We start from the raw sequence: 26,930 nt of genomic DNA, 5'->3' as shown, positions 1-26,930 counted from the left end.
CAGACTTTGTCTGCATGGTGGTAGCCAGTCGTAGCCTATCTGTGTCACCTATTGATGGACTGAAAATAAGAGAAGCTATCAGATAAGTGCCTTCTGGTTGTATAGAGAGAGTTATGAAACTGCTTTGTTCTTTCGAAAATCCAGTTAAGAGCACTTCAAATGACCAGCTCCGATGCTGGGCTCCCCAAGCTCGCATAAGGGGGTGAGGGAAAGGGTTGTGCTGGGAAGGCTTGTGGGGTGCAACTCCTCCAGATCCTTGGAAACAACCCAGGGGGAGAGGAGGGACGCTCAGGTGGCAAAATACAACCCTGATGAATAGTTACCTGGTTGAAATTCAGTTACCTTGGTGTTCACGTCGTTAACCAGTACATCAATATGGTTTTTATTAATAAAAGTTGCCCTGCCGCATATGGAGTGGTTGGCAGCAAGAACTTAGCTGGCCTGGTAGCATATATGAAACCAATTCAATTAGAGTCTAAGGTTTGTTGCCCAATCCTCACTTTTGCCAAAGTAGAAAGAGGTAATAGTAAATGTGTTGTGAGGTGATTCATGAGATTCAAGGTCAGCTAGCTTGACGGGCTCAGTACCAGGGTTTTTAAGTAGCTTTTACCTTTTGAATTTGTGAATAAAAGACGCTTTTAAAAGTTTGAATATCACACTGTTTTCATTATCATTTTGTTTCTCTGCTCCCAGTCTAAATTTAGCAAGTGCTCAGTCTTATCAATCATACTTTTTTTTTTTTTTTGTCAACCATGTAGTGCTGGAAAATGTCATATTAGAAAGTTTTTTTCTTTCTCTATTTTAGTCAGACTCACAGATTAATATGCCTCCTGTGTTAGAAAATAATACACACATTGTATGTGTTGGGCAGAATAGCAGAGAAAGAGAGTGATACTCATGCACACACAGGCACAAAGGTTTCAAACACAGCTTGTGATTTTCAGGTGCTAAAGTTGAAACACTGTAAAGAGGTCCCTTCTTTTCAGGCTTCTTGGGACTCTTGGAAAATGAAGCTTTTTTTTAATGGGATCTCACTTAACTCGCTRTTAATTTTGAAAAGTCTTGGCAAGAGATGTGATTAACAAACATATCATTTTTAACACCAGATAACCAATTTTTCCTGTCCTTTGAAAATGAAAAGAGAAGGGAAACCTAAATATATTAAAAGTGTAATATAAAAAGACAACAGTTTGTCATTGTGGGATTTCTTCCATGTCTTAATTTTGCTGATCTTATAACTGTAACAGCAAAAGTGTGTTATGTGTGGATATATCTATCCTCCCTAGTTGTTACAACTAATCTGCATTTACTAGATCAGAGCTCAGTGAACACTAGCCCCAGCCGTAATGTCTGAAGACCTAGCTAACTTGTATCAGCTTGGAGGTTACCATGGCCTTGCCTGGTTGCTTCATGCAGGCTTCTGGAGAGCTGAGACCTTCCTATTGTTTAGAGTGCTCATATTCTTCCAATTTATACACTCGCTAGGGTTGGGGGCCATCATTCTTTTTCCCCCTTCTTTCATTGGGAATAAGCACAGGGTATCTTTTATTTTCTTCTCTGTTCATACTTTTATGCTTTTACTGCATCTCCTTTCAATCCTACTTCTTCATACCTTTCTTGTCAAAAAAATCACATAGTGTAGTTCACTGCTGAGGACCACTGGAAAAAAGAAAGTTCGCAGCTGATTTGATGTATGGATGGAGATGGAGGGAGAGAAAAGCAACACCTTTAACTGATATTTTTACTGTTCCCAGTAATGGCAAATTAAGACGTGGATTCCAAAAAATAAAAGTGAAATGACATCTGGATAATCTTTTACTTCTCATAGTTACAGCAAGTCTTAATGTTTCTGGTTAGAATCACAGTGTGTATAATAGGGAAGTGCTAAGATATAATATTTGGAACTAAATAGTGAGTCCTTACAACTTCCCAGTTACTAAAAGTGTTTAAAAGGCCATGTCTTATGAATGAACCGAGACTGTTTTCTCCTGAAGTGATTGCTGGTTCTGTACCTAGGCTGGAATAAATCTCTAACGTATACATCTCTGTGCTGCTGAAGTGAAGAGAGTAGACATTATGATTTGCACTTTGCTTCCTTTTGTTTTGAATTCAAAGGCCATCTCTAATTGATGGAGGTTTCCTTTATGATGCACTTATTTTGCAATCCATCATGCGCTGCTTGCATTGCCCCTTGCCTTCATGGATGTGCCGGGCTTTGACCCAGAACTGGTAAATGAACCCTGCAGGGAAATCATTAGAGAATTGGAACGGTTGGGGTGGAGGGACCAAGGGTCAAACCATTACTTCCCCATAGGGCTGCCGATTTAAATTGGACTTCTTGCTTTTTGGAAGCAGGTCAAGTGTCAGGGACAGTTGAAGTGGTCAGGTACAAGCCAGTACAGCTCATGGGCCTAGTCTGGTTCTTTAGCTTAAAAAAATGCAGGCTAGACAGGAAGGATATAGTCTAATGACACCTTCTCTGTTTCTCTCTGCTTTTCTCCCTTTAAAAAGGAAAATGAAAATCCTGAGAAGTCAACAGGAGCCAGCGGTCTTGACAATAATGTACCATTTTGTAATCTCTCAGAACACTGATAATTTTGTAGAATAGTTCATTCACCTTTTTAGTCTTTCCTGGTAGTTTTCTTGATTGAAAAATAACGAACCATATTTTGTAACAAGGAAATACCTCCATAATTTTTTACTAGAAATATACCTCCTGCTCTTTTTTCCTTTCCTCAGCTGTATTCTGTCCCTAATTTTTTCAGACTCTTAAACTCAACATAAATGTAAAATGACCTTTTTCACATGGTACAAAGTAATAAGATATTTCCTGCTTCCAGAGGAAAAAAACTCCATAGTAGTTCATCTAAGGCAATGAAATATATTGCTTGATATGAGAAAACATGTAATGACTAATTTAGAAATCTGTAACCATTGAAACTTTTTTAATTACCAAAAATTTCCAAGTGTGAGGAAATTAAATATGAAAATAAGCTTAAGATGTCAAAAATAACCAAAAAGCTGAGGTTGTCGTACTACTGAAGTATGACCACAAACACTGAAGAACAAAATGGATTGTACTAAAAAAGAAAAAAAATATTCTGTAAAACCTGAAGTTCTTTTCAGTGTGACTTCAAAGCGCTACAGGGCTCCCTCAAAGTCCTAAGCTGCTGTGGAAGATGATTTAGAGTACCTGGGCTAGGTTCCCGCTTTGAAAAGCTTCTGCAGAGGGCAAATTTCTCTTTACTGATTACAGAGGGAAACTCATTTTCCATGCCTAAAATTACCCTTTAGAAATATTCCTCTCTTCTGCTCTGAATGTCCACCATTGTTCACAGCACTTAATTTAAATCATTTTCTGACTTGTATAAAGAATTCCTCCCCTCTTAAATATTTTATGAGACACAAAAGAATTAACACGAATACACAGTTGAGTTAGTGGGCTGAAACCCAGCTCTTCTTTTGAAATCARTGACAGAAGAGCCTTTCTAGAGAAGTAAACATGTTTTGATCAAAGAAGATAAATTAATTGCAACATGACTGATAGGTAAATGTCTTTAAAATATTAATGAGAAAAAAATAATGGAAAAAACATGGAAGCAACTGTTTTGTTTGGGGTATCCTGCTCTCAGAAATACACATACTTGAGATCCGCAAGTCAAAAAGACTTAAAGAACTCCGAACTCTCCATAAAACTATCTACCATATTCAGCTGCACAGCGACACATCATTTGGTGAGAACTGTGCTAGATCACAGATGGCAAACTTCATGGCTTATGATTTCACAAAGTGGGCTGTCTTCGCAATTTGGTTCTCTTGGATCTTACTTTTGGGAATCCTCTGGATAAGTAGGAACAAAAATGTTAAGGTTAGTGTGTTTATCCTTTCAATATAGTATATTAGGGGCTTTTTTGTCATAGCTTACACATTCATCTTCTGTTATGTGGAGGGTTCTTGTAATTATAATTTATCTGTGAGAAGGAAAAGAGAAAATTTGACTGAATAAGAGAGAAGCTGTATTTTATCAGACAAAAATTCCCTTTCCTGGGGTCTTTCAGTACCTGTATGTTGTCTGGTTTGTTCGTATGCTGCCTCTGGCAGGGACAAAATCTTTTGGGGCTGTACAGCCTCAAGCACACTCTCAGCAGGTAGTAAATAATCTGCCGGTTTGTCGCCGAGGCTCTCGGCTCGCCGCTCTACTGCGGTGCTCAGTGCTGCGGGTAGCAGCGTGGCTCTCTGCCCTGCCATTTGAAGTGCAGGTGCGGCAGCAGGGTGGCAGAGCTCACTGCACAGCAGCTGGGTCAGACCCAGGCAAGGCAGCAGTGCAGGGCCCAAAGCAAGATGCTGGAGGGTCAGGGAAACTAAGAGCAGTTTTAAAGAGAAGACATGGAAAATATAAGTGTGTCTTGGTTTCCGTGCTTGAAGAAGGGGTTGTAGCATAACCTGTGCTCAGACTGCACCTTGTCTAGTGATGGAGGGAGACTGAGCAAGTGACCAGCTGGAATCAATTATCTTATATTCCTGCTTCTTTCACTTCCAGCAGCTCTTTCCTCTCAAGCAGACTAGAGCTGAGAAGTACACAATTGCTGGTGTGCTGAGAGAAATGTGCTTTTCTAACACCCTCAGGTTCATGTCTAGTGGAAGCCTACTAAAAAGGGTAAGCAATTTGGGAAATAGCGCCTTGCATACCAGTTTCTGGAAGGGAGAAAATGGCTTGCCTTGATCTGAACTGCTGTCCAGCATCGAAGCTGTCCTTGTTTCAAAATACATTGTGTTCAGAGCTGGTGTGCAGCACAGCCAGGAGTGTGGTTACTGAAGTACAAGAATAGTCTGAATACTGAGAAAGAGTAGAGTGACGTGACAATCTTTAAAAGTAAATAACAGAGAATTTTCATTCACAAGAGCTGCTCCAACTTTTGATGTTGATCATGATGAATGGTATGTAATGAATGGCTGGGCAGTTGAGAGAAGCAGTTCTCTGAACGTGACTTTTCCATTGCAACACAGCAGTACTAACAGCCTAACTCCCTTTGATAGGAGATGATGGGCCAGGAAACAAACTGGAAGGAAAATGGTTTTCCTGAGCTCTTCACAGAAAGTCTATGAGGCTTTGGGGCTTTTGCTGCTGGTCATGCAATTTGTTTTAAAAGCTGAAAAATCAAGACAGCACACATTGTAGTAGCAGTAATGTTGGTTAAGTTTTAGGTCAGTAGCAAGATGGGCAAAATCGTTTAATTATGTCCATCCAGGGAAGATGAACCACTACATTAGTGTTTGGTACAGTTCACAAGAGGGAGCAGTATTTCTCTTTTAATGGGTGAACAGTTCTGTTCTCTGCCACTTCTCTTGTGTTGGAAGGGACTGTGCCTGAACAGCGTTCTTCCAGTTGTCGTGCATCCCATGGCATCTGCTGTATTCTAACCCCAGAGCTGCTAACCGTCTTGCATAAGGACCATTCCTTTACTTATTTTTACTTTAATGATGGTGTTTCCAAGGTCAGGAACTTTTATGGTTTCTTCAAGTCCTTACTTTTTTTTTTTTCCAGTGTAATAAGTAGAGTGAAATGAAAACATTTTACAGCTAGCATTACTGAGGTATAAATTTGATCTATTGTTCTGAAAAGCTCTACATATACATCTTGAAATCAGTATAAATGCACCCCACTATAGTGTTAATTTTTTTAACATATGTTATGTCTAGTTTTATACAAATCTCCCTCTCCATTCACATGTATATGTATGTATGTATATGGAGAAGGTAAGATGTTTTCACTTGGCCGTTTTTTAACTTCTGAGAGTAGATAAGGGACTAGCACTTGAAATCTTAAGAACTTCTTCCCTCCTTCATCACACTCTTGTATCCCTAGAATTACTGGTACTGTCTTCTCTCTGTTTTAAAATTCAGTAACAAAGTTAACACTAAATGTCATTTTATAATTGTAATAATGATCACACAGCTGTGCTTTCCTAGTATTATAATGCATGTCAGGATCAGTTTAGGAGCTCAGCTTCATTTCCTGCCCAGATGTAATTCTGATGACCATTATTACAGTAAGAAAGTTCTTCTTGTTCATTATGGCTGAAGCCTGAGAGAGGCCTGCGAGAGGTAATGAAGGCTAAGGTAAAAGGATGTTACAGCTCTGAGTTAACTGTGCCTAAGCTTTCAGCTGGTTTGGGGAGCGTGCATGTGTGTGCAGGGCAGGGGAGGTATGGGGGGCAGGAACAGTTCATGCACATGTGCCCGCGTACATATAAAAAATAACAACAACTTAGACATGTTTTTCTTTCTCGAGTTAAGAAATGTTTTCTTTATGAGTATGTGAAATTCTGAGGAGGAGCTCTTACTTAAATGAACCTGTGAGCAGCCCATAGAAAAGCAAGTGCCTGCAGCGCTAATAATGAGAACTGACAAGGCAATCCTGCTGTGTTTATTTATGACCTTCTGCCTTTGTTAGCTCTTGTGAGAAATTCCTTTCTAACCATAACAATATTGCTGGAGTTTGGCACTGTGCTGAGAAATCCTACGGAGCCCTGAGGCCCGCTAGCTGGCACTGGTACAGCTCATAACAGATTGGTATGATTGCTGAAATTTTTACATGTTTTTTCTTTATTTACTTCTTTACTTAATTCATAAGGCTGTTTGTTACTATGTTACAGTTGTTTATTCTGACAAGCACCCTTCAGAACTGTGTTGGCACTCAACTGATTCCAACTTACTGATTCACTTTTTTCTCCCCCTTTTTGGTGGTCTGTCTAATGAATTACTCGGAGAATGAAATGATGTTTGGTTTGATATTTCTTCAGTTAGATCTTCATAGAAATTGTGAAATAGGTAGTGTTTTTCAAAAGAAAGGTGGTCAGCCAATGTAGAAATGATGGCCCTAATGGTGATCTTTTCAGTTTAGAGCCTACAAAGGGGGCTAGGATAAATGCTCAGGCAATACCTCAGCCAAGCAGCAATGACCTTAAAAGCCACGTACTAAAACTTTTGTCTGGCTAAAAAACATGTTGTCCTTCTCAAACTGTACCTCTTATTCAGACCCAGATGGCTCTTTCCCCATCTTTCAATCACACACGTCACCCCAAAAGCTCTGTTCCCTGCTTCCTAAAGCCACATTATGTTGCTCAAACACAGATTTGAAAGTTGGAGCTTCAGCAACAGGTAGGGCCTCACCTCAAGTTCTTGCCATGCCGAAGTGTCTCTTCTGCTTCATCTTCTGATGGCTGTGGTGTAGCCGTTGGCAAGAAGTGTGGTTCAGTGATCTGCTCCGGATGGCAGGGGGATTCCCATGGGGGAACAGCAACAGCAGGGGAGGAACGGAAGTGAGAACTGCCTACAAGATCCTTCCCGGCAAAGGCCTCTTTCATGGAAGCCTCCCAAATGCAGCCCTTAATTCCACCTTTTGTCTGTCACATTATCTGACATGTTTTTTTCCCCCTACATATGAAGACACTCAAAAGTCTGTGAAACTAAAGTAGAAATGGGCGGAATGAAAAGTTCCCTGCTATTCCATTTACCAATATTTCATACCACTGATTTCCAAATGTACTGTCCTCCTGGACCATGGTGGCAGTGGTGTTTGCTGGAGGGGACCACATGATCCCTGGCTATGTGCTTGGCAAGTGTTGTTGAAGGATGTCTGGCACCTCAGGTCAAGGGCTGGGTAAAGCATGGTAGGACAAGGCAGACTGGAGTGTCCTGTTCAATAAGGCTCCACTAATTGTCCACTAAGCATGGTCTGTGGATCAGTAGCCATGTTCTTGCCAGTCACAGCTGCTATGCACTGAACATCCTGCCTGTGCTTTCTTGGCAGATTTTCAGAGCATGTTTATTAGCATTACGTTGCATTGGTAGTTCAGAGTAATCCCAAATTCCTCCCCTCAAGCCAAGAAAAATTTGAGAGAACAAGCTCACTGAATGCTTTATCTAGGAGATCTTGGAACTCCCTGTGTTGCATGTGAAAAAAGAATAAGCTGCCACTTTCAAGCATGCTGAGGCACTCAAAAATTCAGAAAAAGTTGGCTTTCACAATTTACCACAAAAGTCTTTCCTTTCGAATCTAATCTATTAATTAAAGAACAGCAGTAAGTGGTGTATAGATTTCTTCTGTAGGTTGCATAGTCTGTATGGTTTAACGGTTTTGTAGTGACTCTTTCACTTTTCCCCTCATTTGTTGGATTTCAAGAGCATATCTAAATTATGAACCTGTTGGATAAAGATTAGGTAAATGCACTCAAAGATCGGGGCAACTATGTCCTTATCTTAGCCTCAAGATACTCTTCCCACCCCAACAGTAAAGTTTGTAAACCACGGCTGGACAGCATGCGTAGGAGTAGGAGGGAGGGTATTGGCCTTTTAGAATTTTTTCTTATAGTTTAATTCAAGGAAGCACTACAAGTTACCCTTTTTACTAGCATAATCAAGATATTATTTTAAAAGAAATCTGAGACTGAGACACTTGTAGCATTTTGAAAGCATTTTGAATTTTATGCAGAGGTTTCTGAGATATTTAAATTGTACACAAGTCTGTTATAACTATATTATCTCAAAATATCTTGTTCCCTTGGAGCTGAATTATTTTGCAGAACAGTATGCCCAAGCAATATTGAATTACAGTGAGGAGTTATGAACTACAGAATTTGGGGTGATTAGGGAATCTGGTGCTAGCTAGCATGTGACAGAAGAGATCCAAAAGTTTATTTTGTGCTTTATTACTGTCTTGGATTTCATTTCCCATCCTTTTCCCAGGTTACTTGGAAGTGAAAAGCTAGGAGGGGTTGAGTGAACAGCTCTTAACAGCAAAATCAAATAATTATGCTTCATGCCCCATAAACCTCAGAAAGGGGTAAGCAGTTTGTGTATGTGTGGGAGTGTGTGAAGCCAAAGCAGAATCAGAAGGATCACAGTTCTTGTTTGCTTCCCTTTACTGGTTGTTGAACTACGCACCACTGGAGTCAGGTTAGGTTCAGAAAAACGAAAGAAAAACAAAGAGTGAGGAGGATGAGGGATTCCTGTATGATGATGCGAGAATGAGTCTTGAGTGGCAAATGAAGCTGAATTCACTCATTTCTCCTTGGTCCCACAATGTAACACTACATATAAGGGTGACAGTTGTGTTAAGTAAGACTTTATTAATCGGTGTTGTTCTCTAAGGAAAGTCTCCTTATTCAGCTTCTTAAAAAGGAGGCCTTTCTAATATTTACAGCTCTCTTTGGTGTATGTATTTTTCTCCTGTTTTCAGCATATGATTCAAGAGTGAGAGATGGAAGGTTATTGGAGCACCTGTGCTTTTGAAATTTAAGGTGTATCAGTGGCTTATTTACCCTCATTGAATTGTGGTATTCGGTTACACAGTGTTGTGGGGGAGAGAAGAAAGCGGCACAATATGATGCATTAGCAATCTCTAAGCTAGTGAAAAAGTACATTTTGCAGATACTCATTCTCTCGCTAACCTGCTGGGACATCTGCTTTATCAAACCATGACTCCCAGGAAGGGCATTAACATGCCAAAAAAAGGCAAGTGCTGTAGATGAAGAGCATTTAAATCTCAGGGGTACAAATGTAGGTTAATCAGCTGTTTTAGCCCCTTATCGTGGTCCACATATGGCTTTGGGGTGTCAGAACAGCTTGCTTGTTATCAGCTTGCCTAATTTACTGTGGGATGGAAAGATCAGCTTTCAGTGATCAGTGAGCAATCGATCATTTTATCAACACTTTTTCTGTTCTCACAACTGCCGTCTCCAAATCAAATGGTATTACAAGTCCAAACTTTTTCTATCATCATGCCTGATGCCTTTTGAATGAAGCGTGGGGTAATCTGAGACGCACATGTGGAAAGACGTCTTACAGTTGCAAAAGAGGTGTGTTGTGACTCAGGGGATGTCTGTAGTATTAAGCAATAGGTCCATTAAGCTGCACGGGGTTCTGCAATCATGTTTAAAGAGCTTCTGCTACATAAGCTGCCCTTCATAGACCTGAGCAGAATCGCCATGCTGCAATCTAGTGTAAACTTGGAGGGAAGGAAGATGGTGGTCTCCAAAATAATTGCAAAAAAGCTTGAAAGCTTCTGGCTTACTGCATATTTTCCTGCATTCAGCTTCTTTTCATTTCATCCTGATAGTTTAGTGTGCCTTCTCCCAGGGGAAGAGATAGTCTAGTTGGTCTAGAAAATGGCCGCAGTCCAATGAGGTGCAAAAGAAGGGAGTTCTTATGTCTTACCTCATGGTTCTTTATATGAAAATAAACCTAAGTTTAATAGAAGGGATTTCATGTTTGTGTCTGTTTAAGACTGACACTAAGGAAACTGTGAATGAGAAGTAGCATGCGTACCGGCTAAGTTTTATTAGCTTGCTTTTGTGCAAACGCAACTTTTTCTTTTTCGTCCTGGACTTAGGGGCGATTTGTTGGTTTTTCATTGTTTTGGTTCTTTTAAGTGTTGATAATTTATTTGCTGTAGCTACAAGAGTTGTTGGCTGAGAATATTTCTTTGTTACAATACTAAAGAAACAAATGGCTCCTAAGGGTTCATGGCTTTTTGTTTTTAAACTTTATTTCCAGAATATCTACGTGCTAAGCATTCTACTTTAGAGATTAACAGTGAAGTTCGTACCTTGAGAGATGCTGTGTTATTGTTTTCCTGTTCTGAAGATTTACTGTTTACTTTCAGTATAAAAAAGTATTGTTGTCAGACAAGCTCTGTATCTTACCTGTTTATAGTCCTTGTTAGACTTTGTCAATTTGCTTTGATAGCACATGGGTCGTTAGTATTTATCGTTTCGTACACAGAAGTCGATGTTTGTAAAGTATCAACTTTTTTATGCCATTAGGAGATTTCTTGATGCAGCTAGAGATCTCAGGAGTCCCCTTCCCATTAACCGTCAAAGAATTATAGACCGCATGATAACTGGTACTGAATACTCTCAGGGAGGTGTGTAGTTGTCTGTATTTTCATGTAGTTCCTTGAAGCTACAGTGTCAGTTGAAAATTTCTAATTACCCTAAGTTGTTTTTGCCGTAAAGCTCTCGTCTGGACAAGCAAATAAGATCTCATCATGGATCAGTGTAAGCACAGAAGTGTGACTATATCCATCTTAGCAACTTCTAATCTTGTCTGTGACAGATGCTGGCATATCACGTTSTGTTTAGACTGCTGTACATGGTAGTTGATCAATTTGTATCATTTCTGATTTGCAGGAATTGCAAGCAGTCATACTCCATTCCAAAAAATGGACAGAAATTATCAATATGTAATTTAACAAAATGCAAAAACAGTCTGTTCCCTAATTATACACAGACATGTGCTAGGATAAATTCTAGAAAATTTATGTATATTTTTAAAGCATAGGATCTAGCAACTTGTACGATGTGGTCCAAGTCCATTTACATATGGGCACTGCAATTTGCTGCAGTCAGTTCTAGCTTTTCTTCTCAGACACCTGCATCAGGTCAGCGGATTTTTTTTAAATTAAAATAAAATCATCTTACAAATACAGATCCTTTGCTTATTAAGCAAATGTACCGGGGAAGGATTCCTTTCTTTGAATGAGCTGGGAATTCAATGCTGTGAGATCCCAAATTTAGTAGAACAAAAGGATATTCCTAGCCACGATGACTACTGACTAAATCACCTCTCGTTAGTCCAGCCTCAGCAGCTAGAGAGGCCAGTCCCGTTTCTGGACCCTGTGGGCTGTGCTGTCACTGCAAGGTTCGCACTCAGTAGAAGTAGAAGCTTGCGTGAATGTGTCCATGGAGGTGTGCTGGCAGCCACAGCCCATCCTCCTGCGTCATCTCCATTGTCACAGCAGCTCCGGTCTGTGCACAGAGAGAAACACTTGGCTGTTGCTCCACGAGTGGCTTCTCCGTGTACTTCATGGAGAGCCAGCAGGGCAGGTCTCCCTGTCTGGGAGACCCATTAGGGTGATGTTGAATAGCAGAACCTCATCAAAATCATTCTTTTTTTCTTGACTAGTTCTATGTCTGACAAATCATTAGAAATACCCTTACCCTCGTGGATCAGAATTTCTCATGGCTCCATTTCTGCACTGTTTTCATGGTTTTGTGCAGCAAACAAGAATAAGTAAGGGAAAGGAGGTCGACTTTTTGTACGTAATTTCTTAAAGACCTATTGAAAAGGCAAAAGTCAGAGCACTGGTGCTGTATTATTTGCTTATGCTTTTACTTAGTTGCTTAAGTGAATATAGGGCTTTGGGGGAAAAGATTTTGCACTCTTGGGGACTTCCCTGMATAACTTCTCAGAGAAAATATTTGATACTAGTAGGAATCTTGACRACACAGTTCAGTAACTAGGTTATTTTAGGAAGCATGTGAGCTCCGTGGAATGAAGGATATGGGTTTCCCTAGCAAGTGGTGCCTATTTCACACCATTTTGTCACTAAAATTAGTGCAATAAGCTAGCTTTTTTTTTTTTTTTTACCATGTAATTAGAATTTCCTTCATTTACCACATAATTAGAATATTGCATCAATAGTTCACTATATACAGATTGCAGTTAAAATTTTGGTTAAAAATACTACTGAAACATGTAGTAAGTAGAATGAAATAAGACTGTCAAATACCATGACTAACTAAAAAGTATCTGTACCCAATTATTAACTAAGTTCAGGTTTGTCTTACAAGTAAGTTCTTAGTATGAAACAGATGCTATCTTTGTAATAGCATTTTCCAAGGTAGAGTTGTGCCTATCATTAAAAATGTAGCTTTTCTCAAAGAAAGTGTTTGAAATGGAAATGATCTTATCTAGTTTGCCTTTAACAAACCTTGAATTAGCAACATGCAGTGAATAAGCCTTGTTTTCCGGCCCCAGATTTATTTTGGTAAAGAGCATTGGTGGTGTGAAAGGTGCTCTGAGAAAAATATAACAGCAGACTAACTCGTAAAATGGTAGGCAGAGGATGTTCCCTGTGTCCTGTTAAAGAAAGAGTTTTAAAGGATGTGATTAAATATTTTTGGCGTGATTGGTTGAGGATTGCAACATACCTGGCTTGGAAGGAGGACACCTGTTTGGGAGGCAGTAGCCTTAGAGCGGGAGAGGATTTTCCTCGTGGTCCCCACCATCCCTACRCCTGTGTGGTTTTGCAGTTGCACAGGAAATCGGGGGCTGTTAGCTCGCTTGCCATCTAGACAGTGTGACCAGCGGGGCCTTTGGAAGACTTCTTGAAACATGCTATTATAGGCTGCTTTGTGATGAAAAGAGGTCTTACAAATATCTTGAAATTTAAACAGAGCTATTGTGGCTTTTTCTTTGTGCGTGTATGTGTATTTGTCAGCCAAATCATTTGTTCAAAATTAATCTCAATTACAGGGCATATTGTTTATAATCCCCTATGGCTCCAAAACAATAGCTGAGTGTATGTGTCTGCTTGAATATATATTTACATACTTATATGTAAAATACATTTGTGCATATATATAATTCTACTTCTAAAGCAGAGATTCGTGTTAAGGAGAGGGATATTTCGTGTAGGATTCTGTCTTTTGAGCAGTACCATCTTCTGTCCTAATAAAAATACTGCATAAAGGCCTGAATTGAGTAACGCAGGCTTTGATCCTGAAGTCAGTCAGTGGTTGCAGTTCTCCACATTTGGCACCAGGATTCACACTAGAAAAACTGATGGTAAGATGGAGTCAGGGGTTTTCAGCTGCGTGGAGAGTAGGAGGTTTTGTGTGTCTTTAATTTTAATATCTACAAAATACCTCTGCTTTTCTTCTACTCTCTGAGCATAAAGGAACTGATAGGCTACACTGGGGAAGTTTAAATAAGTCCCAGGTTGTGCGTGTTGTGCAGAATCCTGCTGAGAGATCCCCAAACTGCAGTAACCTGTTCAGTGAACTTATGGTGTAATTTAGCATCATAGGACCTTATTGAGCAAGGTGCTCAGTATCTACTAGACCTGTTCTGCACTTCTCGTTTTCCCTGACTTCAGAGGAGGTGCTCATCATTTTCCAACTGTATGCATTTAGCAAGGAATACTTTTAGTAATACCTTGCTTGTTTTACGTCTGCTGGGACACTCTTTAGCAAAACTGGCAATTGCATGAAGTGTTTGCAGTGTAAATTCTTGCTCCATCGTGAACGTGCTAATCCTGTCGCACTCTGTGTGTAAAATCACTGTGTTATTACCAAGTGTTATTACCAAGTTACTGTAGTCTCATTTTTGTTGTTTATAGGAACTAGGAATATTCCTTGAGTAAGTTGCATTATTATATTATACATGAGGGTTTGTATTTTCTTTTCTAATGCTCCATTTGTAGGTAACCTTAGGTTCCCTGACTGTATATAAGCAGTTTACTTTCTGCTCCCCCTTGCTGGCTGTGTTGCAATTGTAAATTAGCGTGCTATTTCAAGAGTGGCTCTCCTGTCAGTCTGATAAGATCGTACCACCAGGAAGGCATAACATTATAATCCTAAGCACAATGTGATCCTGTTCATTTTAGCTCTTGTACTTGTCACAGGGACAAGAATAAAGGTTGTGCATGGGTGCAAGGTGAGGGTAGAAGTGAAGATAGTCATAGATAAAACACTTAGCTAAAAGAGATAAATCCTGCACGGTGACATTCCAGTTTATAATCAAGGTATTATCTAGAAATAAACTTTGAAAGCTGCTTGGGATGTCCTGAAGAAAACAGGATGTACAGGCGACATAGAGAATACAGCGATTTGTGATAGGGAAGAAAAAAAAGAATTTTTATTTTGTCCTTCACTTTTTCCTTAGAACTGGTACCTTATTTGAAGCATACTCATACCAGAGACAACAATAATAAGATTATTCTACAAGAAGCAGATCTGTATAACACAACGTTTCTGGTAATTCTAGACTTGCTACATTTTACTCAGAGAAATGAGTGGTTTCCAGATAAAGCCTCTGAAAAGAGGTAAAATTTAAAGCATGCCTTGGGGTATGGGGACTTCAGCCCCTTAAAAGGATCCCTGCAATTACCTAACCTGCCAACTTTCCAACAAGATAAATGGAAGCACTGTAGCTTGAAGGTGCCTTGGTTTGAATGAGTTGCAGTAAGTAAGGTCTCTCTGTTCTTTACAGGCATCATAGATCTGATAGTACTTATAAAAGAAGAATAGAGTTGGTGCCCTGCTGACTAAATTGTCCTCTGGAGAAGTATTAGTTACAGAGCTTCTTTGTTAACTAGGCTGTATGCTTAAACCACTGTGAATTTCTCTTATTAGGAGGCTTTTTAATAGCTTTACATATGGATATGCTAAGTAAATGTGAGTATATCCATATAATTTACGTATATAATGTGTATGTGTACAATCTATATATAAATAAATGTTTGCAATACAGAAATTGCACATGGCTTCATTAATGTTCTGTTACACTGAGGAAAAAGCAAGCATTATAAAACTGATAATAGGAGAACAGTAAGTCGACTTCTGCTCTTTCTGTCTGGGTGCTTCATGTAAAGTCTTTCTTCTTCTTCTCTTTAATTTCCCAATTAGCTTTTGTGGATAACAGAGGTGTTTCTAAAGCCTTTGTATGCTGAGAGTTTCCCAGTTGCTCACCTCCTCATGCTTTCTGCCTTAGAAGACTAGGTAAGGCCATGAAGTGTATGTTCATTTAAAAAAAAAAGTAATTCCCAAACTAGCTTGTGTAGGATGGCTGATATTTATCCTTTTAGCCCACTGTAACACAAGGTGAAGGTTGTGTAGCCCAGGCAACTGTATAGACAATAGCCTTTTATGCAGTCCTGTGAGAAACCTTATTATCAGATTTCTTGATTGATCTGATGAATACTGGTGCTATGATAACTTCCTCGACAGATGAGTTAAATGAATTGGGAAGCGTGCACATGCRTTATGCAGCCCTGGAAGGAAATCCCCGTTTGTGCTCCATGAGCGTGTGGAGCATCTTGTGCCGCGGGTGTCGGGCTGAGGAGTGCTGAGGGTGCCTGGAGCCCGCCTTCCTGCCGAGGGCTTTATTTATTGGGGGAGGGTGGCAGAGTTTAGCTCTTTAAATAGCCTGGCATCATGTAAGCTTTCCTCTTTCTTTCTTTTCTGCTTTTATGAATGAGTTGCATCAGGTTGGTGAGGAAATCCCTTGAAGGCATGCACTTGAGGAAATGCCTGGGACTTGTCACTCACTCCACCCCCGTGGGAGATTAGCAGAACGAGAAGTCATAATGCGACCTGATGGCAAAAATGAACCTCGTTCTTGCCCCTGCGTTCCTGCACTCGGCAAGCCAAAGAGAAACTGTGGGGAACTGTCAAGTTTTGCCTTGATCTCGGAACAACAGATAATTTCATTATGGACGGCACTAGCAGCTTCGTGGGGTTTTTATTATTTTTTTGGTTTTGTTTATTTTTCAAATACCGTGTCATGTGCTGAAACAAATGAAAGCTTTAATCCAAACACTGTTTTAAAATCTTCGTTATTCTCAACATAAAGCCATGTGTTTTCTATATCTTTTATCAGTTGGGTGCCTTTTTTTTTTTTTTTTTAACACAGAATTTGTGTTCATTTTGAGTAGCGTCTATTCTGCTACATTCTGTTTTCAGGGTTTTATTATATGCTTTTCAGCAGTATTTGTTTTATCAGCAGTTCCTGCAAGCATTTGTTACACATTACGACAGTAGCGATTTGATCCCATTTAAAGGAATACCATATTATGCATGGAAAAGCAATAATTACTTACCTGTTTGTCAAATATATTCCACTGTTAAAAATCTTTATCATTATACTATATCAAACAGCGTTACTTCTTGTTTACATTTTCTACAGTTAATAGTTTAAAAAAAAAAACAATGAAAATAGTTTATTGCCAGTATCACAATTAAATTTCCATTTATAGGTATTTGGAAATTAATTCTAACGTGACTGCAGAGTTGACGCATAGATTGAAGTTTTCAAATTTACTTTTTGTTTTTCATATGCATAATGAAATGCACCTACAATTTTGTACTTGTCATAAAAAGCAAAGTTCAGCAGTGGTGAGAGCTGTGCCTAATATGTTAGGGTCTAACTCAGATTTGTAAATAAGGTCTGTGAGGCGTCATGTAGAGAATAACTTGGGTCAATTGTATTTACTGCCCTTTATGCACAAGGAAAAATTGAATACAGCAGTCTAGGTGGCTTTTTATGTATGTTATTGGTGTTTAAACTGTTAATCTTACTTTTTTCTGTGCCTTGGAGGACTGACTGCGTCTCTGAGGGGAGAGTRGCTGTGAGCCCCTTGTATTGGAGGTAGTCAGCATAAGGCAGCACTGTTACTCTAAACACACCACTTTGCATTTTGTCCAAGTTCTCTCATTTCTAAGATAACTTCATTTTTGTTATGCAAATTAGACAGGAGTAAGTCTTTTGCTTTTTGAGCTCCTTGCCCTGGCAGGAGCAGATGCTTGTTGGGCTACACACGTGACTAGTCCTGTTGTCTTCAGTGGAACTACTTGCATGAGTCAGACAAATAAAATCAGTATCAACCAAAGTAAAATTCTCTGTCATCCCAATTGTTTGAAGTCCCAAGGGTCAGTTAATGACCTGTTTTGTGTGTGAAATAGCTCTCTCCCTCTTATTTGCGCCTTAATTCAGTAATCGAAATAGCAGCATGCTCCTTGTGTCCTGCCAATAGTCATAGATGCACAGCTACATTTGCACTTTTTGGTTTGTAGGAGATCTTTCTGTGATGCTTAGGAATTAACATTTTTACTGAAAATTGGAGGGCACACACTTGCTTTGTCGCAACATTCTTGTTGTGTTATGTCTGATTTTACAACGTTAAAAGAAAAAAATACTCCCACAAATCCAAAGACCAATACAACTGCTGTGCTGCAGTCTAGCTTTGGAGAATATGCCCATTCGAATATTGTTAGAATTCAGATGAGGAGGTTTGACCTATGCAGAAAGTTTTCAAAGCAGTAGTTATGAAATAGAGCAACTCTTTCACGGTGCATCCAAATACAACTGGAGGGAAACTGTAAACTGTACACTAGTCAAACTGGTATCTGATGGATATACAGAAGCAGCCTTTCTTGCTCTTGTAAAATGGCCAGTGGGACCTTTATTGCTGCTGAGAGCAGGGCCTTGGTTTTGTGTCTCTTCTGCAAGGTGAATGAGCTGAACGGGAGTATTACAAGGCCTGTGTATTTTACACCCTTCGCCTGTCATTTCAACGATGGTTTAAGGAGTGAAGTGTGTTAGCTGTGATTGTAACTGTAGCAAACCCCAAAATGACATACTATATGAAAGGGAAGCTGATGTATCATTTTCATTAGTTTTAGTGTGCTCAGCCAGAATTTGTGGGATTAATTTTGAAAGCTTAATCCAGATGGAAAAGGTTAAACGCAATGTTGGGTGAATTTGGTTCCAATTCATTTGTTGCCCTTGCTTGTTCTTTTTCTCAGAAGAATTAGAGATTAAGCGAAGAATTGTACATACGATTCTCACTTCCTGTCATCATTTAACTACGGGAACCAACATTAAGGAAAGCCTCCTGGTTATCTGCTGTAATAAGTAAATAAATGGTTCTCATCACCGTTCTACCTCTCAAGTCCTGTGACTTGCGTATTACTACTTCTTACTACTACTTACATTCATTTTGTCCATCTCTTGCAGGATTTATCTGGCTCCATTGACGACCTGCCGACTGGAACCGAAGCAACGCTGAGTTCAGCCGTTAGCGCGTCTGGGTCTACAAGCAGTCAGGGGGAGCAGAGCAACCCTGCACAGTCACCGTTCTCCCCTCACGCCTCTCCACATCTCTCTGGCATCCCTGGAGGTCCGTCGCCTTCTCCTGTCGGCTCTCCTGTTGGAAGCAACCAATCAAGATCTGGTCCCATTTCTCCAGCAAGTATTCCAGGTAAGCTGGTTTCAAAAAATTAAATTGAGCTAAAAGAATAGACAGATGTAGAATTGTAAAAATTAAAAAATTACTTCTGTATTTAAAATGCATTTATTTTATGAGAAACCTGCACTTTCAGGGCCTTTTGCTATCAAAGTGCATACTCAAAGCAGCAATAAACCATCTGCAGATGCTAAGGCCTCAGAGCTCTCAAAATGCTGCACTTGACTCCAATATGTATGCTTGATAAACATCTTTATCATGGACCAGTTCAAATACTTAATCTTAATTTTTGTCTTTGATTCATGTATCGTCTATCTGTCATACATTTCTCTAAATTATTTACAGGATTTATTTTTTTTTACTGTGTATTTTTGTTGTCTTTGGCTGTTGGAGTTGTACAGTGGTTTAAGACCCATAGTATGAGGCAGAGATTTTCTACCCCCATATTATGAAAATGTAATTTGGGACATGAGTGCAGAATTTCTTAAGAAATATTTTTTAATATTTGCAAAGGTCAGCAAGTTACTAGAAGTCCAGCCCCACCAGTAATAATTGAAAGGCAGTGGCCTCTTTGGCACTCGCTCTCCTGTGCTGCATAGAATATAACACAAGATCATTCACATATGTTCAGAAATCTGTGAAGATGTTTTAGTGATACCCAGAAGAGAAAAAGGCATCCATTAATTCTAGTTATATCCTTACCTGGTCTACACCCATCTGGCATGTCAGATATTGGCTAAGGGGTTAGGCGGTACTATCCTGTATTTGGTGTTTCAGATGAATTTATTTCCTTTCAGATGCTCAATTTTTAGATTATTTTCTCATATTTCAAATACTAGGAGAATTCCTAAGAATAGGGAGAGTGTTAGCGTTACCCCAGGAGTAACTTAAGTTGCTAACAAAAACACAAAAAAATATCATGGAGCTCAGTTAAAAGGAACAAAAAATAGTGACATCTTTTCATTAGATACGCTGTAAACAAATGCAAGTTAAAATTCAGTGAGTGAGTGGGTTTTCGTACTCAATGCAAAGGTGCGTGTGCAAAATGTAGGTGCCTATTTGTATACGGAGGTCAAACTACACAAGCTAAGGGGAGTAAGCTTGCAGGCGCGAAGGCTGTGTAGTAAAGGAGGCCGAAGCAGCGCAGAGCCCTTATGCTACCCCTGCGCCCGGCAGTCCCGTGGGTTTCACCTCCGGCCACTGGGACAGGCAGCGCCTGCTCAGGTGGGGCAGGAATAGCGGGAAGCGTGGCAGGAGCGAGGCAGGGAGTCTTCCGCCTGTGTGTAGTGTCGCTATGTGGTGTTTGCAGTGTATTTCCAAATGCATGGCACCGAAGCCCTTTCCTGTTGTCGTGTGAAGTTAAATAGCCCTAAGCTGGAAACGTCCCTTTTTCCCACAGTCTGAACAAATTCTCGCACTTTTTAATCAGGACCAAATTTAATGGCTTTAAGGAGGCTTTAAATCCTGTTTGTACATTGAAGTTCTGACTTCTTGGAGACTTCTCAGCTTGATTCAGTTTTGAATATCTCTAAGCAGTCATATTCAGGCAAATAGATTGATTGATATTTTAGTAGCCTGCTTGCTGAATAGGGTGTGAATGCTGTTATGTTGAAAATAGCTCAATTGTAACCATGATGGATAAGGATGTAAACAGGACGGTTTGTAGGAAGAAGTAGTTTTTATCAAACCAATTGATACCTTTGGGGTAAAAATAGAAGGGCGGTGGGGAAGCTTTTGGGGTCGAGGTCTCTTCATCACTTCAGCTGAGCCCAAAAGCTTGTTTTTATGGCTGGCCGAATGATAGGCGTTACCTCTTTGTACAAACCTTGTCACCATTTTGAATGTCAGCTTTCTAGTCTGCTATAGTAATACGAAGGGCAGCTTCCTGAGGCAGCATTTTTAGGAATGACGCTAAATCAGAATACGCTGCCATGAGTTCCCCCTGCTGAGGCAGACTCTGGCTCTGGGTAGCTCTTGTGGTAGAAGGTGACGTTTCAGACGTGAGCTAGTGCATTGCTGTCTGCTAGGAGAACCAGGCAGCTGCATTATCTTTGCTGCTGCTGCTTTGCTCARGCTACAAAATGAAATGAGTAGGTCTGCCTTTCAGGACCTGTGACTAGCAGGGAGCCTTTGGGTACTCGGATTTTCAAGCCGTATGAACTCGACTGTTCTTGTCAGTCTCCCTTTTCGCCTGTGTATTCCCACTGTTGTACTTCATTGCTAGTAGTTCAACAGCTTTTATTCATCTGTTACAGACACRAAACACTGGAAAAAAGTAATACAGAGCTTGTTTGCATTTCTGTGGCTGTTTGTAGCGTTCAGATTGTGGCAATTTTTAAAAAAATATTCTGCAGTATAGCTTCTCTCCTTCAATAATTTTGTTCGCTGCTATTTTCCTCTCTTTTCTCACCCTACCCTTGTTTGTTCTGACCTCATTCCTCTCCTATTACCTCCTGCGATGTTGTGCCACAGCTTCTCCATGTGACATAGATTGGCTCTTTCAATCATTCTCTCTCCAGCAAGTCATTGTAAAATGAGCAGCTGTTGTGTTGCTGATAGCTATGACTAGGGAAAGCCAAAATGTTGCAGGGGGTGCTTGGTTGGAAGGCCGTTAAAATAAAGGTGTTGCTTTCCCAGGGTTTACTGGAAGAGAAGCATCCTTTTCCTGATGCCTCCTTCGCTGCAACAAAATTGACGACTAGTTTAACATCAAAAGGGCAGACAAACAAACAGCCCCCTGTTAAACCTCCCAAATGGCTGATTCTGTTCCACTGCCTGCTTARGACCCCACTGCAAATCTGCCTTCCCATATTGCTCTGTCACATGTTGCGCGTTTCATGGCACGGACAGCACTGGCCCTGGCACATTCCTGACTCAGTGGGCATTTCCTTCCTGTACGCTTTGACATACTGCACAGATATTTCTTGTGGTAAATGGCACTCATATGCAGTCTTTGTTTCCCTTCACATTACTAGAATATATCAGGGCGATTAACCCCAAAGAGCCAAAAAAGCCACTTTGTCATGTTCTGTTTGGAAAGACAGTTTTCTTCTCTCAAAATGGCATTACTTCACTTTCAGACACCCTTCTATTGCAGTACCAAAATCTTACACTTTTCTGATTTTAAGGATACAAAATGCTATTGTAATTTCCTATTAAGTAGGTCATTATTCTACTTTGCCAGAAATCCTGATCTCCTTATTTTGTAGCTGCCTTCATAATTAGGGTGCACGTTCTGCCAAAGCATGAGATGCCCTGTGCTGCTTTAGGTCTTGAACTGTGCCTGATTCAACCCTAAACCATTAGTGGAAGCTGACACAGCACAACATCAAAATGCACCTCTGTTGCCAGAAGATTTAGGGGATGGTAATTTCACTTTTTTTTGCCTCCTGCTCCAACCATTCTGCTTCCAGTTTACTAACAAAGCAAAAATGTAAATAAGCTCACTCTCCCCCACCCCCAGGTTTTTATCTCACTGGCCAAAGGCTTTTGTCAGCTCTTTCTCCCTTGCGGTGTAAGCAGCAAAAATTTTTAATATTAAGAGTTCAGTGGGAGATTGCTGATAGGCCAGGAATCCCTTAACCCATGATGGGTGAGCAGATTTTATATGAGTTAATAGATTATATTATTTTTAAACTTCTGCAGCAATTTTTGTATGTATGGAAGACAGCAGTACACTATACTAATCATGACTAGCAAATGCTGTGTTTAGAAATGTGTAAAAGTATGTTTTCACATAGATCAGTATTTTGAGTTGTGTTTTTAATCCATGTTATTTTTACCTTCTGAACAAACAAGCTTATTTTCACTGTGTTAAGCGTCAACTGCTTTGTAGTTGTTGTCATTACAATTACATTGATGTCTTCTTTCACCAAGGAGCTTGAATACAGCTGGAGTTATAATTTTCAGGAAGAATTCCATGTGTGGATATTCTCACTTAAGATTGCTATTGCTAGTCATCTTAATTTATGCTGACAGACAGTCAGCACCCTCTTCTGATTTATTAAAAAGAAAAAAGTATCCCACCTGCAAAATTCTTTAGTATGATAATTATACAAGGCAACGGGTGTGTTCCACATGGCGATCAACTCTACTTTCTGCAAACCTGGAGGTTTTCCATTCATATATTGATTTGCTAGCTAGCTTAAATTCCTGAACCTGTCAGAATTACATCTATCATTCCAGGCATAAAGGAGCAAAAGAGAAATGAGATGCCCAGAGAGGGCTGTGATAGGAAGTCTTGCTTTGGTATGCATGATAGTCAATGTGTGGATAGAGTAGAGTGGTTTAAACAGTGTGATGAGAAAGAAATGAGTAATGCTTAGTCCATCATAGTCTAAAAAGAGATTTTAATGCAAAAATTGAAATAGGAGTGATGGTTTTTTTCATGCCTTATAAAAGGAGAACTGTTTCCAGAAATTGCTGCAATAAGACAAGCTGGTTGTACAGATCTCGTTTTAAACAAGAATTTGGAAAACACTTTTTCTTGCTATTGAGCTATTCCATATGCTTGCTCCATTGACCACCACTGTTGGTATGTTACAGTATTGACTCTTTTCAAACATTATCTGAGAGAGGGAAGGCTACCATATGAGAGTGAATTTGTAAAACTATATTCTTTGTTCAGGTTTTACAGATCTCTTAAAATGCCTTTGCAAAACAAGAAAGGGGATTATTTCCTTGTGAAATGGACATGGTCCTCTTGTTTAGAGAGATTATTTTAACACATCTATCAATATTTCCCCCTTGGCTTCTCCAGAGGCAAAAATCTTGCAACAGCTTGTTGCAAGGAAGATGCATGCTGTTTATTGGCAACCAGACCAGAAAAAACAAAACACAAAATGCCATTGACATAGCTATGTTCTTAATGACTACTAGTACACAAAACATCTATTCAGCAGTTTTGCGAATCTAGAATGCTTTCAAATGAAATACTTGAGTGTTTCACGTAGCATAGTTTTAAACCCTTTCTTTTGAAAAGTTTGAACAACATTTAGAGTTTTTCTTTCTTTTGAGTAAAAATAGSCAAATTGTAGGCGCTCTGGCTCAAGGCATAGATTCTAGGATATGGATCATCTAATCAGTGTTACCTGTTAGAATTCAGCCCAGCACATGGCTGATTATTAAGCTCTTGTCTGAAGTAAAAAATGAAATGAGTAAATAGTCTCAGTCTGGTTTCTTGAGAAGAGGCTGTATCGCAAAAGGCAGTATCAAAACTGTTATCTTGCTTGCAGTCTTGCCAGAGAGGTGAGGGAGGTGTCCTTCTCCATAGACATGGTCTTTCCAGAACAGGTACAGGAAATGAGACCAGATCGATGTCATCAAAATTCCCATTGTATTTTCCTGAGAACAGAGAGTTTCATTTTCCAGAACCATCAGCCCAAAGTGTTTCATCATCACTAAGTTAGGCTTCAGACAGTAAAGAAACAAACCAAAAAGATCACCAAAATCAGCATGTCCTGGGTTTTTCTTCAGTGTCTTTTTCTTTTTTTCTTTTTTCTTTTTTTTGTTGGTGGTTCTTTCCGTTACTTAATACCTTGTTTATCATCATGTATATCACATGGTCAGACATTTCAGGGTTTTTTTTCTAATTGCTGTGTAAGACAGTGATGAACACTTCTCCCTCATCAGTTGAATATCCTGCAGGGTCCAGGGAGCACGGCACAGAGGATCATCCAGCACCCTACAAACTCTTCAAGTAAACCTCTCGCAAAGGACAAATCCGTAGCACATACATCCCCATGACTGTGTTTCATCCCATACGTTGTCTGCCTCCATGCATTCGTGTCAGGCCTGCTTTCACCATCATAGCAGTTGCAAAATGACTAGCTCAGCTGGGCAGCTGCTACTTTGCATGCCCTGGCAGCATCCGTACGGCAGGCCACTTCTTGAAACTCTGTGACTCACTGGTAGCCCTATGCTGGTATAAATCCACCTAGAGTAAGGAGGTTGTTGAAATCCAATTAAAAACTTTGCATAATTATCCGTGTGCTCTGGTTCACACAACAAGATTCAAATATACTTACTACAGCCACCAAGATTTGAGAAGTATGTTAGTTTTAGATGTATATTTTACATTTAAAGCCAGTGTTGGACAATTATTGTTTACAGCCAATCATTAACTTTTACATTGCTTTCTAACTTTCTTGCTTAACCCACTTATGTTTTTGGCAAGAAATATAATCTAGTGCATATTTGTTTTTGAGAGTTAGATATTTTTATTCTGTTATGTTACTGTTTGGCTACACAAACCTAGATTCTCTTTCCTTCTTTCTATGTATTGCCAAATAGAATACTCATTTGGGTATTGTCATAAATTAAAAGGTTGTATCACTCCCTCATACTTTGCAATATTAAGCAGTGATTGATGAGTGAACAGGAAAAGTCTCTCACATTTCCATCAATATGGTTTTGTGTGACAGTTTTTACACCTAGATAAAATATAGCATAAATGTATTAAGTGGATTGTTTTCTGTGATAGGGTGGGCTGTTGCAGTTTTCAGTTTTTCTGTGGACTGTGCATCACTGCTATTAGAGTGATGCACTTTAAAGTGGTCCTGATGCTTCACAGTTGGTGTCAGAATTGACTAGACAAATATGTCCCTCCTTTGAAGAAGGAACCTAAGCAAATGCATAGAAGTCTTGAATTTAGGCCAGCTAGAAAATAGACATTTAGCCCCAGAATTTTCCACTGCATCCAGATAATCCTTTTTTTTTTTTTTTAATTAATGTAAAGCAAGATATTCTCTATCCTTCTTTGTGACAAAATTTTTGCAGGTTGAACTGTGACTTGAAAGATTGGAACAGCCCTTTGACAGTGTCACTCCATAGGTAGATATGGAACTCAAATTGCAAAGTGGATTTTTAGAAAGTAAACCAAAAAGAACAACTCTGAGCTTTTTCTGTTTGCTCCCCATCTCCAGATAACAGTGGACTCAAATTATTGTGATGTGTTGATTGATTACAGCCATTAAGTTTATTCGTAATCAGTTTCATCACTTATTCTCAATTCACACTTGCACCTTTGATTTTTCTTCCACAACAAGGTGATGTGGGTTGTCGTTGACTAATGAAGAACAGAATTGGTTTCGGCATGAGACAAACGGAATGCCGACACCAATCCCAAAATGCATTAATCTTTAATAATACACATCTGCATGTTTATAAATGATATAACCAGGGGTTGCTAATGTTGATACTCCCCCTTCCAAACAGGAACTGACATAGAGTTCGTATTTGCAAACTACATTAAAGGCAGACGGCTGCGTGTTGTGGATGTGACCTTGCAGAGGGTACTAAATTGATGAAAGTTCTAAGTTGATTAAAAATACATGAAGAATTGCTCATCTTCTGCACTAGTGTTTTGAGCTTATCATTGCTGGGCAAGATTAAATATGGCATGACAGATCTTGTCTTAAGGAAGATCAGACCCACCAAGTGGTTTTTGGAAGCTGGTTTGCCTCTAGGTGCTTTTATCCTTTATACATTCAGCTTGCCATTTTCTCATCGTTTCCCTGAGAACTGTTGAGTACTGGGTGTATAATATACATTATGATAGAACAAGAAATACTACAGATTGTCTAAGAAGTGTTTATTCTTTTGAGGATAGGATTAATGAGAGTACATGCATTTTACTATAAAATGCCTATTAATCACAGGCAATGGAAGCCAAAGAGTTGGAGTAGTACAAGAAGTAGCAGGCAGGACTAGCAAAATAGTTCATTGCCACATATCAGCACTGCTCCAATTTCTACCTGCTTGCCTGAACTTGAGAGAGTCAGGAGTAGGGAAGAATGAAACTACATTAGTGCCGGTCTTTTGAGTTAATGCCGTTCGATGATGAATGCTGATTCTTAACAATTCTTATGTGTAGCTGGATCAAAGAAAAAGAAATACAGATAAAAAACAGCAAATTTATTTCATATTTACCCCTTCTTTGGTATCTTGCATCTTTTCACACTGGAAGTATTATAAATGAACGTTGATATATGGCTTTTGCTATGTCAAAATTAGGAATTAAGGTTTTTATTAGGTGACAAATACTAGAAGTGTATGCCTACTATATTTGTTGTGCCTCTCAGGCTCTTAGGAATAGTAGACACAGTGAAGAACAGGTTAG

General features: G+C 39.5%; 1 protein-coding gene across 15 annotated transcripts in view; it reads left to right on the top strand.

Moving 5' to 3' along the window:
• ARID1B (AT-rich interaction domain 1B) overlaps nt 1-26,930 on the top strand; it is a 257,557-nt gene that overhangs the window by 135,611 nt on the left and 95,016 nt on the right. For all 15 annotated transcript variants that reach the window (XM_026088579.1, XM_026088580.1, XM_026088568.1 and 12 more), the window contains one exon: nt 18,583-18,826. In XM_026088579.1, coding sequence (XP_025944364.1) covers nt 18,583-18,826 — 244 coding nt within the window. The remainder of the gene's footprint in view (nt 1-18,582; nt 18,827-26,930) is intronic.

This window comes from Apteryx rowi, unplaced genomic scaffold (assembly GCF_003343035.1).
Source record: "Apteryx rowi isolate R43461 unplaced genomic scaffold, aptRow1 scaffold_775, whole genome shotgun sequence".
In the NCBI taxonomy this organism is placed as follows: Eukaryota; Metazoa; Chordata; class Aves; order Apterygiformes; family Apterygidae; genus Apteryx; species Apteryx rowi.
The sequence above is the reverse complement of the archived record's forward strand: the minus strand, read 5'-3'. Positions and strand labels throughout refer to the sequence as shown.